Source organism: Taeniopygia guttata, chromosome 12 (genome assembly GCF_048771995.1).
Source record: "Taeniopygia guttata chromosome 12, bTaeGut7.mat, whole genome shotgun sequence".
Lineage (NCBI taxonomy): Eukaryota > Metazoa > Chordata > Aves > Passeriformes > Estrildidae > Taeniopygia > Taeniopygia guttata.
In genome coordinates, this window is record NC_133037.1 from 9016533 (window position 1) to 9031321 (window position 14789).

Genomic DNA, 14789 nt, shown 5'->3' on the forward strand with positions numbered 1-14789 from the left:
CATGACACTCACTGAGCATGCAGATCTCTTCCAGGGTGAAGCCAGGTGGCAAACTCTTCCTTCTGGGGAAGGAAAGACAAAGTTACCTCAGGCACACTTCAGGGCAGGCTGGCCATAGCCAGGTCTCTGTCACACACAGCAGATCAGAATAGGGGGGGATTAGCTATGCAGGGGCAGAGGGGAGAGGATGGGGCAGTGTGCACTGACTCCTAACAGTTCCAACCCAAACTCCCTATGCTTTTGAGAAGGTGGCAACAGGCAACACTGCACACAATGTGCTTATTCAGAGGATCCAGGGTGGGCTTTGCTTCTTTCTGTCCCTCCTGAGATAAGGTTTTATGCTGGGCAGTCCATTACAAGCCAGCCACCCTTCTGTGCCCACCAGTGCCTGATGGAGCTTGCTGTGCAGCCTGCTTGAGCCACAGCACACATCTCTGGGCTCATCTGTACTAAAGCAGCCATGGACAGTTATTAAGCAGAGAGCACATTTCAGCATGGACAGTTTTTCAGAGCACAACGTGGCATCTCACAAGCCTCGGCCCCGTTTTGCAGCCTTCAGAGTGCAGAATAAATTAAAGAAAACTGGGCCAGGACACCAGGGCTTCCATCTCCCCAAAGAAGCAGCACTAACAAGCTCCCTGGCTCTGTAGCCCATGCAGCAGCAAGCACAGGCTCCTTACCTCTGTGACTTCAGAGCAGAGAACTCCTCAGAGGTGATGTGCTTCAGAAAATTGAAGCAGAAAAAGAAAATCTGAGCAAAGGGAAAGAGAAGAGTGGTTCAGGAATGAACCTGAGGCTCCATGCAGCCTCTTATCTTGGTGAGGAGGTACTGGCAGGAAGGAGATAGCAAAAAATCTGCAGCTACCAGCCTCCAGTGTGCCACTATCCCATCCTGGGCCTTCTCTTCCATGTAAACTGCCTCTCTGCTCCCTGCCACGGGGAGGCCCAGAAAGGAAGAGGAACAAGAAGTCTCCTTATCAATGCCTTGCACACATGCTGCTGTGCAAGCCCACAGCAGGTACTGATGCCATCGGTGCAGAAAGGAACAGAGATGGCAGCAGCTGCTTATACACCCAGGTGAGCAGCAAACCCAGCAGGACTTGCACAGTTAGAGCCACATGCTCCACCTCAGCAGCAGACCAGTACCACATCTGGAAGCATGAGGTACCTACAGCGTTTGTGGCCCCAAGCTCGTGCCCTGCCACACCCCAGTCTGCCCTGCATCATTCACCCCACTGTGCCTCTGCACCTCACCCACCCGTGCAGAGCTGTGCCCCTCTCCTGGGAGAAGCGGGGAGCAGGGAGTGCCAGAGGCAGCCAGGCACCCCTCTCCTGCTGCAGCTACTGACTCCACCCATGACCAAGCAAAGCAGACCTCTCAGGCTCGAGCCAGTAAAACTCCAGGAAAAGAATGAATAGGAGGAATGATCCTGACTCTTTCAGGGGATTCTGTACCCCTGAAAGATGGAAAATAGGCCAGGGTCACGTCTGTGCTGTTTGAAGGAGAGGATTCCTTAGTAAGGTAAGTTCAAGGAGCAGGGGAATAGCAACAGGGTTAGACACACACTCCACCTCTTTTCTATTCGGAAATGATAGTACACTATACTGCAACTATAGTTAGAATAATCTTTTCTTGCTGTTCAACAGTGAAAGATTTTGAAGATAATTACTTCGACTAATTTTAAGTGTGTTCCAGACTCACATGTGTACCCACAGACACATCCCACCAAACTCACACACCAGAACCAGCACAAGCTGCTCCATGAGCCTGTGATGACATGCAAGCCTCATGCAGCTGCAGCACCCAGGCAGGAGGGCTGGCACTCAGGACAAGCACACAGGACTATCCAGCTTTATTTTCAAGGAGTCACACACCTTAAGCATCCTTCTCACTGCTGAGCTGAACAGCAAGTCCTAGCACCCTCTGATGTGGGGCCTGAACACTAATGGCACAGGAGAGAAACTGGCAGGAGTGACACCCCCCAACAAAACTGCAGTCTGAGAGAGGAGTAACCCCACAACTTATGCATCACAAAGTGACAGGGCAAGGCTCTTATCTTGTATTTCCAGCACCTGAACAATGTTTTTAGAGCCCAGTTACTACCAGGAGAAGGCAGTGAATGCTGCTACCATAAACAGATATCCTGAGAACAACAAAGTAGTGCTCAGTCACTGCCCCAGACCAACACTCACCTCTTCTCCTTTACTGAGTCGATCGACTAACATGTGCCTAGAAAGAGAGCAAGGGAAGCTCAGTCACATGCCAGAATTAGCAGAAGAGTATAAGCTGTCAAGAACAGCCAGATGCCTAAGCCCTCAGCTAAAAAAAAAGCACCAGCCCTTCTTGTCCCAGCTCACTGGAACCTGCTCAAACATCAACCTTTCACTGTGAACAAAAATCAAAATGATTCCTCGAGACTTCTCCCCTGCCTCACAGGGATGTAATGCAACTAAAACTTATCATGCCTACCCAAAGAGAAACCAGTCATAGGCCACTGTCAGGTAGAGAATCTCGGATGGCTCCAGGGACGTGTGGATCAGCCCATCCTGCAAAGAAAACAACACAGCCTTCAGGCAGCAGCCCTGGGGAATAGAACTTGGGAATTCATGATCTGCTGAAAACTGTCATGGTGATCCAGGGTGCCCATCTTCCTCTACCTGCCTGTGACAGCATGTCCCAAAGAACATTAGCAACGTTAACAGCTCCACCACCACTTCCTGGTGACAGTCACTCACCCTCCAAGCAACAGCCCCACAAACAGAGGAGGTCAGGCAGGTACTCACAGCCCACAAGGAGAGGCGCAATAAGGAGATGAAGAGAGGCGTTCGATCCCAGCCGGATATACAGTGCACCAGGAGCCCGCTGTCATCTGTTCCAGGGGTAGGAAAGAAGGAGGAAAAAAAAAGGATGTTGCAATGAAAGTAATGATTTCTTTATGGCAAATCTGTAGAGACAAGCTACTCTCTGTACCCACAGCCCAGGCTCAAGAGCAGAGCTCAGCCAGAACATTCTGTCTTAAATACAGCAGCCAACAAATTGCTCAGAGTGTCCTAGGCTGTCAGCAGCACCAGCTGATGTGCTGTCCTGGTCCTGACAGCTGCTCAGGATACAGAGTTATTAGATATGAACATCACTTTACTATCCTGAACATACACTACCCAGCTGTAACCCACTATCACAATCTATTCCTACACTGGGGAGAAAACAGCTTCAACTGAACATTTTTTTCAGTCTCACTAACCTTCCTACTGCACACTGAGCAGAGGCACACACAAGGCACAAATCCTACACCCTACAGAAAACCTGCAGAGTGTCCCAACACAGCTACAGTCCATGGCTGGCTCTGACAGCTGGCCATGCTGTCAGAGCCAGCCATGGACCCATCCATCAGTGCTAGGTCACAGTGCCTAGAGGGAATGGGATGCCACACAGGGCAACAGACACTCTTCAAATGGTTGGAGTGTCCATGGTGAAAGGGGGTGGAAGGGGCTCTTAAAAAGGCACCAAATGGGATCCTGTGTTGGCGAGACAAAACACAGGTAACCAGCAAAACAAGAGCAAGAATCAAAAAGCAAAGACACAATGTTCCTTCTCTTCAGGTTTAAAGTAGTAAAAAAATAGGCTAAGCTTTCAGATATCCCTTCGTATTCAGGAAAAAAGTTTTCAAGGAATCAGCAAGTCCCTCTCTAAGAGGGAAATAGGAGTTCTGAGATGGTAGGACCATCATCCTGTTTTGAAGGGAATTAAAAGTGACTTCTGTACTGGGAGTTGATCCACAGTGGCACTAAGACCATCAGCTGTTCTTCCAGGGACAGTGACTGCTCCAGTTACACTGCTGGGAGCAAGGAGTTTGCCTTACCATCACTATTGATAATGGAGATCAGCAGCTTCAGGTAGTTCTGTGTCTGTTGAACGAGGTCCCAGCTCTGCAGAAAGAGGAATGTTGATGGTAAGGCTCTGCCCACAGCAAAAGGCTGCTCTGCACTTCAGAGCTGCTCTATCCAGAATAGCAACAAAGCAGAAATAACCATGTGGCCATTCCTCAAAGTGACAGACTTCCCCTTTGTATCAATCCCCCCACCCTCTGCAAAAGTCACTCTGGGACAAGATTCCTGGTAGACAAATAAAACAATAAAAGGCCATCTCTACTGTCCTCCTGGCTGGCAGAGGAGCTGCTTTGCCTGCAGCCCCAAAGCTGCAAGCAGCCCATGCTCAGAAAGGCAGCAAACACCTGCAGAGCAGTGACCCAGTTCTGCACACGTGCACTTTTCCAAGTGGCTGAGCCACATTCCAGCCATGTGTGCAAAGCCAGCAGCACGATGGGATGTGCAGGCCAAGGCAGCGGCCTGTTCCCACAACCCAAGCACTTTCCTCAAAACTCTGTGGTGCTTGAAAATGTCCCCAGCTGGCTGCTGACCCTCACCCACCCTCCAGACAGGCACTGGACTTCTTCAGTAACCCCCAGGCAGCAGCAGAACTACGGAAGGCTCTGAACTCAAGAGGACTCCAGTACTACAGGACATACAGGTGAGGAACATCAGAACAAGCCCAAGCTTGTCACTTGACCATCACATCACGAGCAGATGCAGGGAATTTCAGTGGTTTGATCAGAACCAGGACTAGCTCAAGGGAAATAAGATAGCAATGGCAAGGAAGAAGCAGAGTGGGACACATTTCATGGCAGAAGTGTTAGTGGTGCAAGTGGTGACCACAAGCACCAGAACCCTCGCCGTGCACCTGCACATGTGCACATCTGTGTGTAACCACACTGAAGACTAGTGTCAGACAAAGAGCATACTGCTCAGGTGTGAAGCCTGCAGAGCCCAAAACATTAGGGAAACGGGGAACACAGTCAGCCTGCAGCAGAAAAACACATAATTACAAAATCTTTTATCTGCCCAATTCAGTCCATCTTCTGCTTATTTTAGAAGGCATCATCCAGTTATCCAGTCTGATCCCTCTGTATCACGAATGAGAAAGTTTTCTTCAGTTGCTCCATGTAAAGCCTGAGGCTTGCACTTGGCAACATTTTTGCCCAGAGAAGCATCTCAAAGAGGGGTGACAGCTCGTTACTCCTCTGGCAGTATGTTCCAGCAGATTATCCTCAAAATTAATGTGCAAGACTGTTTTTCCTTATCTGAAGGCTTGATTTCAGATGCAGATATTGCCTCCTGTGCAGCTCTTCTTCCCCAGATTGAAGAGTGCTTTAGAATTACTATTTTCTCCCTAAAAATGTACTTACACATTAATCACCTTAGTGATTAGCTAAACAGACTTAGAACTTCAGTTTTGAGTGAAGCATATTCTCCAAGCCTCAAATGATCTCTGCATCTATTTATTACACCCTCTTCAGTTTTTAATATCCTTTTTTAAAATACAGGCTGCTCAGTATTCTAGTGAACAAGTCTCTAGCCATACACAAGCTCTAGTTCTATTAGTTCTTCTTCAAGTTTTCTGTGATTCTGCTTATGCTGACACTTAAACAGTATTTACATCACTGACAACAAACACTGGCCCAGCACACGGAGCTCTGCTGGTTCTGTGGTGCTTCCAGCCACAGGGCACAATAATATGACATGCTCCAGCACAGTTAATCTGCACAAAACCTGGTAGATCCACTGATGTGTGAAATAGAGAATACTAATCAGTAGTATAAGGTGATACTCCCTAGTGTGAACAAAGGTAGTCTTTGAAGCTTGAGCAAACAGAAGAGTTCAATTACTGTTTGCCATGCTGTCCATAGTAAGGAGGGGAGACCTGCCATGGCCAGTTATGATCCTCTACTCCTCTCCCTTAGGAAGGCACCTTGCATACCCATGCAGAAGGTGCCCAGTCCCTTGGCTCTGCTCAGAGGAGAAGGTTGACCTGTGACATGACTTCCCACAGCCAAGGCAGTCTGCCCAGAGCAGGCCTACATCGAGCTGAGACTGACAACAGGTAATACTGCTTTCTGTTTCCTGTCTTGTTCCTTACCTTTGTTAGCAACCTATCTCCCTAATGGATTGCAAATTTTTGAAAGCTACATTAAAAGGTTTGACTTTACAGTCAGCTGACTTGGGGCACAGCAAGAGCTTTTGGGTACAGGATTTCCATTGCTGTTCTGAACTGTCAGGCAGCCTTGCCCCACTGGGATGGTAGAAAGTGAGCCAGATTACAGCAATAGGAGCAAGTCAGATTTCAAACCTCTCCTGATCCTTCCTGAATACATTCCTGACCTCCCACAGAGATATCCACTTTGCTCACCTGGTACTCGCTCCAATCAATATTCAGAGATTGGGTCAGAGAGACTGGGATACTTAATGGAGCATCTACATAGTCCTGTAAAAAACCCAGACACAGTTAGAGAAAAGTTATGACTCAAACAAACAAACAAAAAACAAGACAACAAATGCCAAATGGTGCATGAGAAGAAAACATCTCAGCAAAGCATCTTTGGATGTAAAATCCTGAAGATGTAAGAATAAACTCTTGCTCTTGGAAGGACTAATGGACCAGAGGAGCTTTTATTGATCCCAACAGTGAAAGCTGGGCATATAGTCTCTAAATTTCTACAAGACTGCCCCACTCAACCATCCCCTCAGCAGGAGACAAAATATGAAGAAAGAACCGAGAACCAAGGCTATCAATAAGGTCAGAATTCAAAACTGGGAGCAACCCATACTTTCCATGAGAGGTCAAGCATCCTAAACTTCAGGATAATGATTCATTTATTCTACATACGAATTTTACAACCAATAATTTAGTTCCTTCTGTACCTGTTTTGTTTGTCCTGTTGACTTCCTCCTTGTGATTAGAAATAGGCACATGACATACAGACCATCACCAAGGAACTGGGAGGCAAGACTCAAACCCAGTAAAACACAGAGCTCTCCATTTTGTAACATCCATGTACCTGTTTCCAGTTAAATATGAGACCTTCAGCTGTATAATCCCGGTCTTTGTAGTCCTTAAAAAATTCACAGCCTGCAAGAAAAGAAGATAATGAACAACAATTCAGCTAACTGGTATCTAACAAGTGAAGTGCCTGTGGGACTAGGAGTGCTGGCAGCCCCAGGCTCCAGAAATCCAAACCAATCAAAACTGCTGCCTGTGGGAAGAGAAGAGCAGTAACCCTCAGTACACTGTGTAGCACAGCCTCCAGCAATAACAGCCCAGGGCACTTAGCAGTGCAGACACTCACACAGCAAAGGGCAAACTCCAACTACAGCAAATGGGGAGCTTGAGGGACTGATTTAATTTTTTCCTGAACAAAAGGTTTCAGCAAGGAGCTATGTTTTGCAGGGCCTTGGACTTCTGCACAGATCTAAGGCATCAGCTTGACATGCTGAGTGAGAAGGAACCACCAAAAGAAGGTGTTGACAGAGCCCCAGGGAAAGCCAATTTTCACAGGGCATCTGCTGCAGGTAACAAGAAAGGGCTCTGTCAGAGGTGGCTTGACTTCTCTCACATTTAAGTCTTCTCTTTCAAACACAGGATTTACCCCACATGAAGGAAGCGGATACATAACCACTTCCAAGCTGTCCCCCAAGCACTCCCCTCCTGAAGTGTGTCCTTTGGCTCAGCTCTTCTCAAACAACTCTTTGAAGTCTCTGCTGCAAGCCGCAGTCGTTTAGTCACGGCTGAGCAGCACCATTAGCACTGCGGTTGCCTGCAGGCTACAGGAAACACCTCTTCCAGTGTGCTGTGCACACCTCAGCAGTGCCACAGTGCCCACACCACCCAGACACCCCTGTGTCAGGCACACACATGGAGAGAGATTCCCATCCTGCAAGTCACAAGTAACTTCAATGGAAAAAAAACCAAGAAAGGAATCTGTGCAAGGATAGGACTAATCCTCAAATATGCAGTCAGGACACAGTCTGTCAGTTGAGATTTAACTCCAGTTAAACAATGACTTCATGCAAAGAATGGGGGATTATGGCATAAGTGTTGGCATCCACAAATACAAAAAGCTTCTACAGATACCCCATTTTAACTCATGTCTTTCACTCCAGACAGTTCTTACTCTTCATTTGGTAAAATCTGTCTGGATGGCTGAACCCAAAGAGTTAATGGAGTGAATGGAGTTAAACACAGTTGGTATCTGGTCCCCAGGTTTTGTGGTGCTCCCCAGGGTTCAGTACTGGGGCCTGTTTAATATCTTTACTGATGATCTGGATGAGAGGATCAAGTGCACCCTCTGCAAGGAGTGGAGTCACCAGCCCTGGAGGTATTTAAAGACAGGCAGATGTGGCACTCAGGGACACGATATAGTGGGGGACTGGGCAGCACTGAGTTAATGATTGGACTCAATACTCTTAAAGCTCTTTTCCAACCACAGCAATTCTATGACTCTGTTTGGACACTGTCTTGCTCACCTAAGGCAACAGGATCTCAGAATAACTTCAGAAACAAATTACAAAACAGAAATTCTTTCAGTGCAACCCTGGAAACATCAATAAGAATGTATCACGGCATTTGGCCAGTCACTAGAGGGGTTGCTGATCCTTAGATGTGTATGCCTTAGATTTAACAGAATGACAACACTCCCCCATGGACCAGCACTGATGAAATCAGGCAACATCTGCAGGGAGTATTTGCAGTTTTATAAGGTTTATCTCCAGCATGGCAGTGAAGAGCTGCTAAAAGAAACCAGCTGTCCCGGAGGGAATAAGAGGAAGGACCATCACTGAATAATATTGCTTACCATATGCAGATCCCCATACAGAGAAACAACTCTGCAGCTTAACTCTATAGATTCACTTCTTCATTCCTTACAGCCCTACAAAAGACCTGTGTACACAATCTTTCTCATATTCCAAGTCTGGTGATGTATGCAGCAAAAACATATATCTGTGCTATGTACTATAGAAACCAGTAATACTCTTATTTCTGTACATTTTGGCAACCTGCATGGCAAACTCGATAGAAATCTTCATGCAGGTTCTCTGAATTGTCACTAATTTCTGTGTAAAAGGAAATACACCTTTAAAAAATGTTTAAGAGCAACAACTAGCAATCAAGGAAAAGTCTGGGTCTGGATCATCCACCAGAGTTTTCCTGGTTTCTCCTCTCCCTTTCTTTGTGCACTAGGGAGAAAGAAGAGTCTGCAGACAGAGCTTAGGCACAGCAGCCTCACATCTGATCCTGTCGCCAAGCCTGACATCAGCAGGCAGCAGAGGAATATTCAGTTCATCTGTAAGAGTGTGAGTGACCCAGCAGCGGTTGCTAGGCACAGGGATGGATATAGCCAGGGAGACAGGCTGCAAAGGGCTGCCACTGTTCTGCACTGCAGGCCCAGGTGAACTGTTCTACAAGCACTGAGATTTCTTACAGTGGAGCTCTGGAACACTAGACTAGAAATTACCCTTACAAATTTGGTCTTTACATAACAAAGAACAACATATATATTTTGCATCAAGTACTAGTTTAGAGTTGCAGAGATGTCAAAGGCCATCTTAACCAGCTCTACCTCTGGGACTTTTCCTCTGTGCTTGAATTAATAAGGACTGTGGAGAAATTATTTTGCCACCTCAAAGAGTGCCTAATGCTGACTCACTGCCAGAGCATCCAGGTTCATTGCACTGTTCTCAGTTTAAATGAGTTTTTCTCCAGAAGGAACAAAGGAAACATTCAGCAAGTCACAGCCATTTACATATACACATATAGAGTTATTTCCCAGTCCCCAGAAACAGATTGTCATCTGTCCCTTGTGAAACCCTCTGGACATCATTCCTGTACCTGGATATGGGATGGAGAGAAGAGTGAAATCAGCATAACGTTGAGCTTTGTCCACCTTCTCAGAAGACGTCACGCTGCACAGGACAAGAGGAGAACAGCAGATATTTACAAGTGTTTTTTGCACAGACACCAGCACCCAAAAAACTACCTGCTGCATCTCCCTTGGCTAAGATTTGACACAGTTGCGAGCAGAGGCAGAACTTACTCAGCACATGCACATAAATAGGTACAGCCCAAAATCACTAAAGCTTTTCTCTGAGATAAATAGGAGAAACAGCTCCCTCTGTGCATAGGAACAGAGGGTTCTGTTGCTGTCTCCCTTCTGAAGGGGTGACTGCCTCATTACTATAAGCTCTACAGGAAAAAAGCCATTCAGACTGCGGAAGACAGATGAAAGCAGCTATGTTGGACATTGATACAGCTTTCTGTGGCCTAAAACCTTGGGGTTTTCTTTACAGCAACAACTAACCTATCCTGCTGTAGGATTCTTCCAGGGACTGCTCACAGGGTGCTGAGTGCACACCTGACAGCAATCCACATGTAAGGGCTACACTAGCTGCAATCCAAAGCCTGCACAAAAACAAATGAACCCAGACTCACTTCAAGCCAAATTTCACCTTCTTGTTTTCCACCATCAGGTCACAGATGTATCGGACAGACAGGTATCGAAGCAGCTTGATGTCGTGCCCTCTGACCTTGTCAAACAGCTGGGAATCTGCATTTCTGCAAGACAGAACAAGGCAAGCAAGGTGAGCATGGTAGACTGACCAAGCTGAGTCTGACTCTTCCCAGCTGACCCACAGTTCTTCCCTGAACAACTTCTAGACATAAGCAGCATGAGCCAAGTCAGACTCTGCAAACTGACACTGCAAGGTTTGTGCTCATGGTCCCTTCCCACATCTCACTCCATTCTGCAACAATCATGTAAGATACAACACAATTTCTACAGCCTGGAGATGTAGTTTCGGACGAAGTAAACATAGCCATGCCCTTCAAATTAGTTTTTAATGGCTCTACACATTCCTGTCTCCAGCCCTTCCCTCTGGCAATAGATTAGCAGCTTCAGCTACACTAGGTTCAGCCAGCCATTAATACTCAAGACTCTTTTCCAAAAGCAAGGAATATAAGACCTTGAGCCTGGTGATGGGTCTCAAGCCTGTGCCCAAAACCCAAACTAGGAAAGAGCAGAAGTGAATGGCTGAGCCAGTCAGCAAACTCCCTTTCCCTCATCCCAATGATGCATACAAACCTAAGTGCAGAGTCTTCCTCGGAAATGTCTTCTGCATCTGCCCAAGCATCATCAGAACCTCCTGCAAGAAAGGCATTAAGAAGTGAAGCTTTTGTAAACCAGCTCAATCTCCAATCTGACAAGATATGTATACAAACAAAAAGGTCATGGTTTGGTGTCTTCTCTTCATACCTAAGTGTGGTTCCCCACATTTCCTCTTCCTGAAAATCTTGTTTGCTAATGTAGCCCACTCTTTCCTTGTCATTGCAAAGTACCTGAGCAGGTCAAACCCATGACTGATAGCCAGAGGATACCTCAAAAATAGTATGCAAGCTTTTTTAAGCCAAGTTTCAGCTCCCACACTACAGACACCCACTACTCCCCCGAAGAGCTTTCCCTGCAGTCCAGTATATCTCACCATTAGCAGCACTGATTCAAGCAACAGCAAGTTCTAATCCTCTTTCCTTCATTATTCCCATCCCCAGTGTTTGTAAATTGGTACTCTGAATCCTCTGGGATGCCCTTATTTGCCTACATGTTTCCTGTAACTCACTCTTCAACCTCAAGCTCTTTCAACACTGAGGTTCTTACGAGCTAGAAATGGACATGAGGTTTCAGTCTTCACTCTGTTATGCTAAGTCTGATACAAGCAGCCCATCCTAGAGCTCCCACTGGTCTTGGGAAGAGCTTGGCCTCATGAGTAGGTCTCTGTCCCAGCACTGACCAGCCTCACCATGCAGACAGTGACAAACGGCTCCTCACTCACCAGAGAAGATATAGTTGTAGCCAGTGCGCCCATAGAGCTCTCCCCAGCCGGCCAGTGTTGCTGATCTGCAAATATGCTGGAGGAAGATTTTTTATTAATCACACAGGCTCCAGGAGTCTTTCCCTTACCATGCTTCTTTGCTGTCAGGTTACATAGAAAGAGTTGGTATCTACAGCTATCACCTCTCAGCTGTCTGCCCTGCAACCCTGGTCCAGACTGAGTTCTCCAAACACAGCAAACTGCCAAGTGCCTTTATCTGTACCTAGTTTTTAAATCATATTTTCATCTCCAGTTCTCCAATGCATTAATACAGTCAGTTCCTGCCAATTTAGCAACACATGCTCTGTTAATATCCTGCTTGAGCCTTATTTCCACATTCCTCTGGATGAGATTATGGATGGTCCCAAGATGACTCTGGGCTGTTCACTCCTGCAGAGAAAGGTCAGCAGATGCAGCCCACAATGGCTTCAGTCAAGCTAGATTAAATTTGTCACAGGTATGATTTTGCTATTCATACAGTATTTCTAAATTCAACTAAGAAAACTGAATTAAGCTACTTAAATTCTAAATGAGACTATTCCTACACGGCTTCAACATAGTTAAAGTAATTCACATAAAAATGAATCTAATTTCACTTTCTTATAGATCCCCTTGCAGACAAGACCACACATTCATAAGACCATTTATGCAATCTTGCCTCTCAAGGGAACAGACAAAGGAAACTTCTCTGGAGAGAGGAAAGTTCCTCAAAGGGAGCTGCTGGGAAGAGTAAGGGACAAACAGGAACAATAATTATCTTTTCCTCTGAAATGCCAAATTTCTTTAGGACTTCAGAAAGCACATACATAGGAAGAAAAAAGTTAGCTCTTTGGTGCAAGGCTCATGATTTGGTGGAGGAAAACAGCCTGAAGTGCCCACAGACAGCTTAAGCAAATGCTCCCTGCTGCTACAGGCTGTGCACTTATACCTAAGCACAGATTTTTACACCATTTGGAAAAGCGACAAGTGACTGACGGCTGCATAGTTCAAATGGCAGAGAGAAAGGAAATTTTCTCAGTAAAGACAGGTAGCCCATGAAACTTTACCTTTCCCTTGTACAGAATGACTGGGCAAACAAAGCGTCCTCTACACCTGGCCATCTTACTCCGGTTGATGAGGTCCTGCAGCTTGCCAACCTGCACAGTGCTCTCACACCTAGTGGGCAGAGATTCAGGTCAGTACAGAGCATCTTCTCACACGTCTTTCAGCAAAGCTGCCGCTGACACCCTGGGCTGGGATCCCATCCCTTTCCCTAGAAGTCAGCTCTAAACTTAGTAAGCATGAAAACACTTTGAAAATTGCTTCTGCTGCTGTACAACACATTGGAAACTTTTCTGGCTCCTTTTTTTTATTTGGAAATGCACAGTACATGACAGCACCTTCAGGAAGTGGCAATATGAGCACCACCAGTAGGGTCTGCCACAGACTAACACGTGGATTACTAGGGAAGGACAGTCAGTGTCGACAAAAATAGATTTTCTGTTTTCCCTGCTATCATCTTTCCATTCACAAGCAGCTCAACACTACCATCACAGTGAATTCACCATCACAGGGATAGTTTTGCAAGAATAAAAGAAACATAATAGAAAATCAAATTTTGAACACTGCATGATCCTCAAACATTTGTGTTACCAGGTAATTAAACAACTAAATCAGCTAGTGGGTTGAGCAGGGTACTTAGATCAATGTCAGCTGCATCTGCAGAACTACATTTTGTTTGGCTTTCTTGTTGAAATAAAATTGAATTGTGTTTCATACCAGGAGACATTTTGGAAACATGTTTAAATTGCTCCAGTTTGCCTAAGTATCAGCCCACATTTGATAGGAATCCAAACTCACTTCTGAACTACACAGACCTCAAGGAGGAACTGTCAATGTAGAGAGGACTAGAGCTGGAATTGGAGAAGCATCCAGAGTGATATATTAGAAATAATGTCAAGTCTGGACATACAAAACTACATGGCTATGCACCTGGAGATGGTTAACAAGAATTTCCAGTTAGCCTTTCCAGTAACGGAGCATGGTAGAAGAGGCAGATGAACTGCCTGATCTCTGGATGTTAAAACATTATCAACATGGTAAACTTGAGAAAGGGGAAAAATAAGACCATGGGAAACTCCCTAGAGAGATGTAGAAGTACCAGCATTACCATGCAGAGCACAGGCTCTCAGCTCAGCTAAATCATCTGATTCTATTGACCCACTCCTGCCTGAAGAGGCACAGGAAGGTGAGCAGGACAGGCAAGGAGAGTCTGTGTTGCAAGAGAAACCACCAGGGTCTGATGGAAAGAGCAGATAAAGATGAGCAGATGCACAGCAAGATGTGCATCAGGGTGAAGGAGAGTACATGGAGGAGGAGGAGAACTCAAACACCAAGCACAACACTGGCCTAGGAACAAATTAATATCTTTACAATGGAAGTTAAAGTTGCTGAACTTCAGAATCACCGAGAGCGTGGAGCAATGTACCAGCAGCTGCCATTGTGGGAACGATTATAAAAAATAATCTATTATTAAAATGGAAATTGATCTGTTTATGGAAAATATTATACAAGGTGGTGCCAGTAGAAGCAGGGAAACAGAAAACAAGACTTCCAAATACTTTTTTTTTTTAATAAAAGGATTTGGTTCTCAGAATTCATAGTGGTGGTTTTTCATGTTTTCCTGCATATACAATGATTTTGCTGTCCAGCTCCAAAGACCTTTGACAAATACCAGAATTTAAAGAACAAAAACTCAAGCTAATCTTCTTTAAACAATGTGAACGTGAGGGTGCTAACTGGAAAGACAGGAAAATGTGCGCAAGTGTGAGAAGAGATGCCTTCGTGTATACTTCCCAACACCAAATTATTTTGAAATTCAAAAGATTTTGATGCAGATTTGGTTGTGGGACTGTTTTTAAATGAATGCATGCAATTAAGAGATGTATCATATTCTGCACTCTGCTCCAGTTCCCTCTACATTTCCTTTGCAAAAGCAAATACAGAGGGAGACAAGAACTTAAATGCAGTGTTACCAAAATAGTTCCACGGCACTG

At 45.6% G+C, this 14789-nt stretch overlaps 1 protein-coding gene across 4 annotated transcripts in view; it reads right to left on the reverse strand.

Moving 5' to 3' along the window:
* Nucleotides 1–14789, reverse strand: part of MTMR14 (myotubularin related protein 14) — a 32463-nt gene that overhangs the window by 13581 nt on the left and 4093 nt on the right. For 3 of the 4 annotated variants that reach the window (XM_030282838.4, XM_030282837.4, XM_030282839.4), the window contains exons 4-16: nucleotides 12801–12909; nucleotides 11716–11791; nucleotides 10971–11031; nucleotides 10322–10444; nucleotides 9722–9795; nucleotides 6894–6964; nucleotides 6245–6319; nucleotides 3861–3927; nucleotides 2785–2870; nucleotides 2471–2547; nucleotides 2194–2230; nucleotides 681–751; nucleotides 13–62 (exon numbers count right to left, since the gene is read on the reverse strand). In XM_030282838.4, the coding sequence (XP_030138698.2) occupies nucleotides 13–62; nucleotides 681–751; nucleotides 2194–2230; nucleotides 2471–2547; nucleotides 2785–2870; nucleotides 3861–3927; nucleotides 6245–6319; nucleotides 6894–6964; nucleotides 9722–9795; nucleotides 10322–10444; nucleotides 10971–11031; nucleotides 11716–11791; nucleotides 12801–12909 (977 nt within the window). The remainder of the gene's footprint in view (nucleotides 1–12; nucleotides 63–680; nucleotides 752–2193; nucleotides 2231–2470; nucleotides 2548–2784; nucleotides 2871–3860; nucleotides 3928–6244; nucleotides 6320–6893; nucleotides 6965–9721; nucleotides 9796–10321; nucleotides 10445–10970; nucleotides 11032–11715; nucleotides 11792–12800; nucleotides 12910–14789) is intronic. The other variant, XM_072934965.1, reaches the window with a different exon arrangement.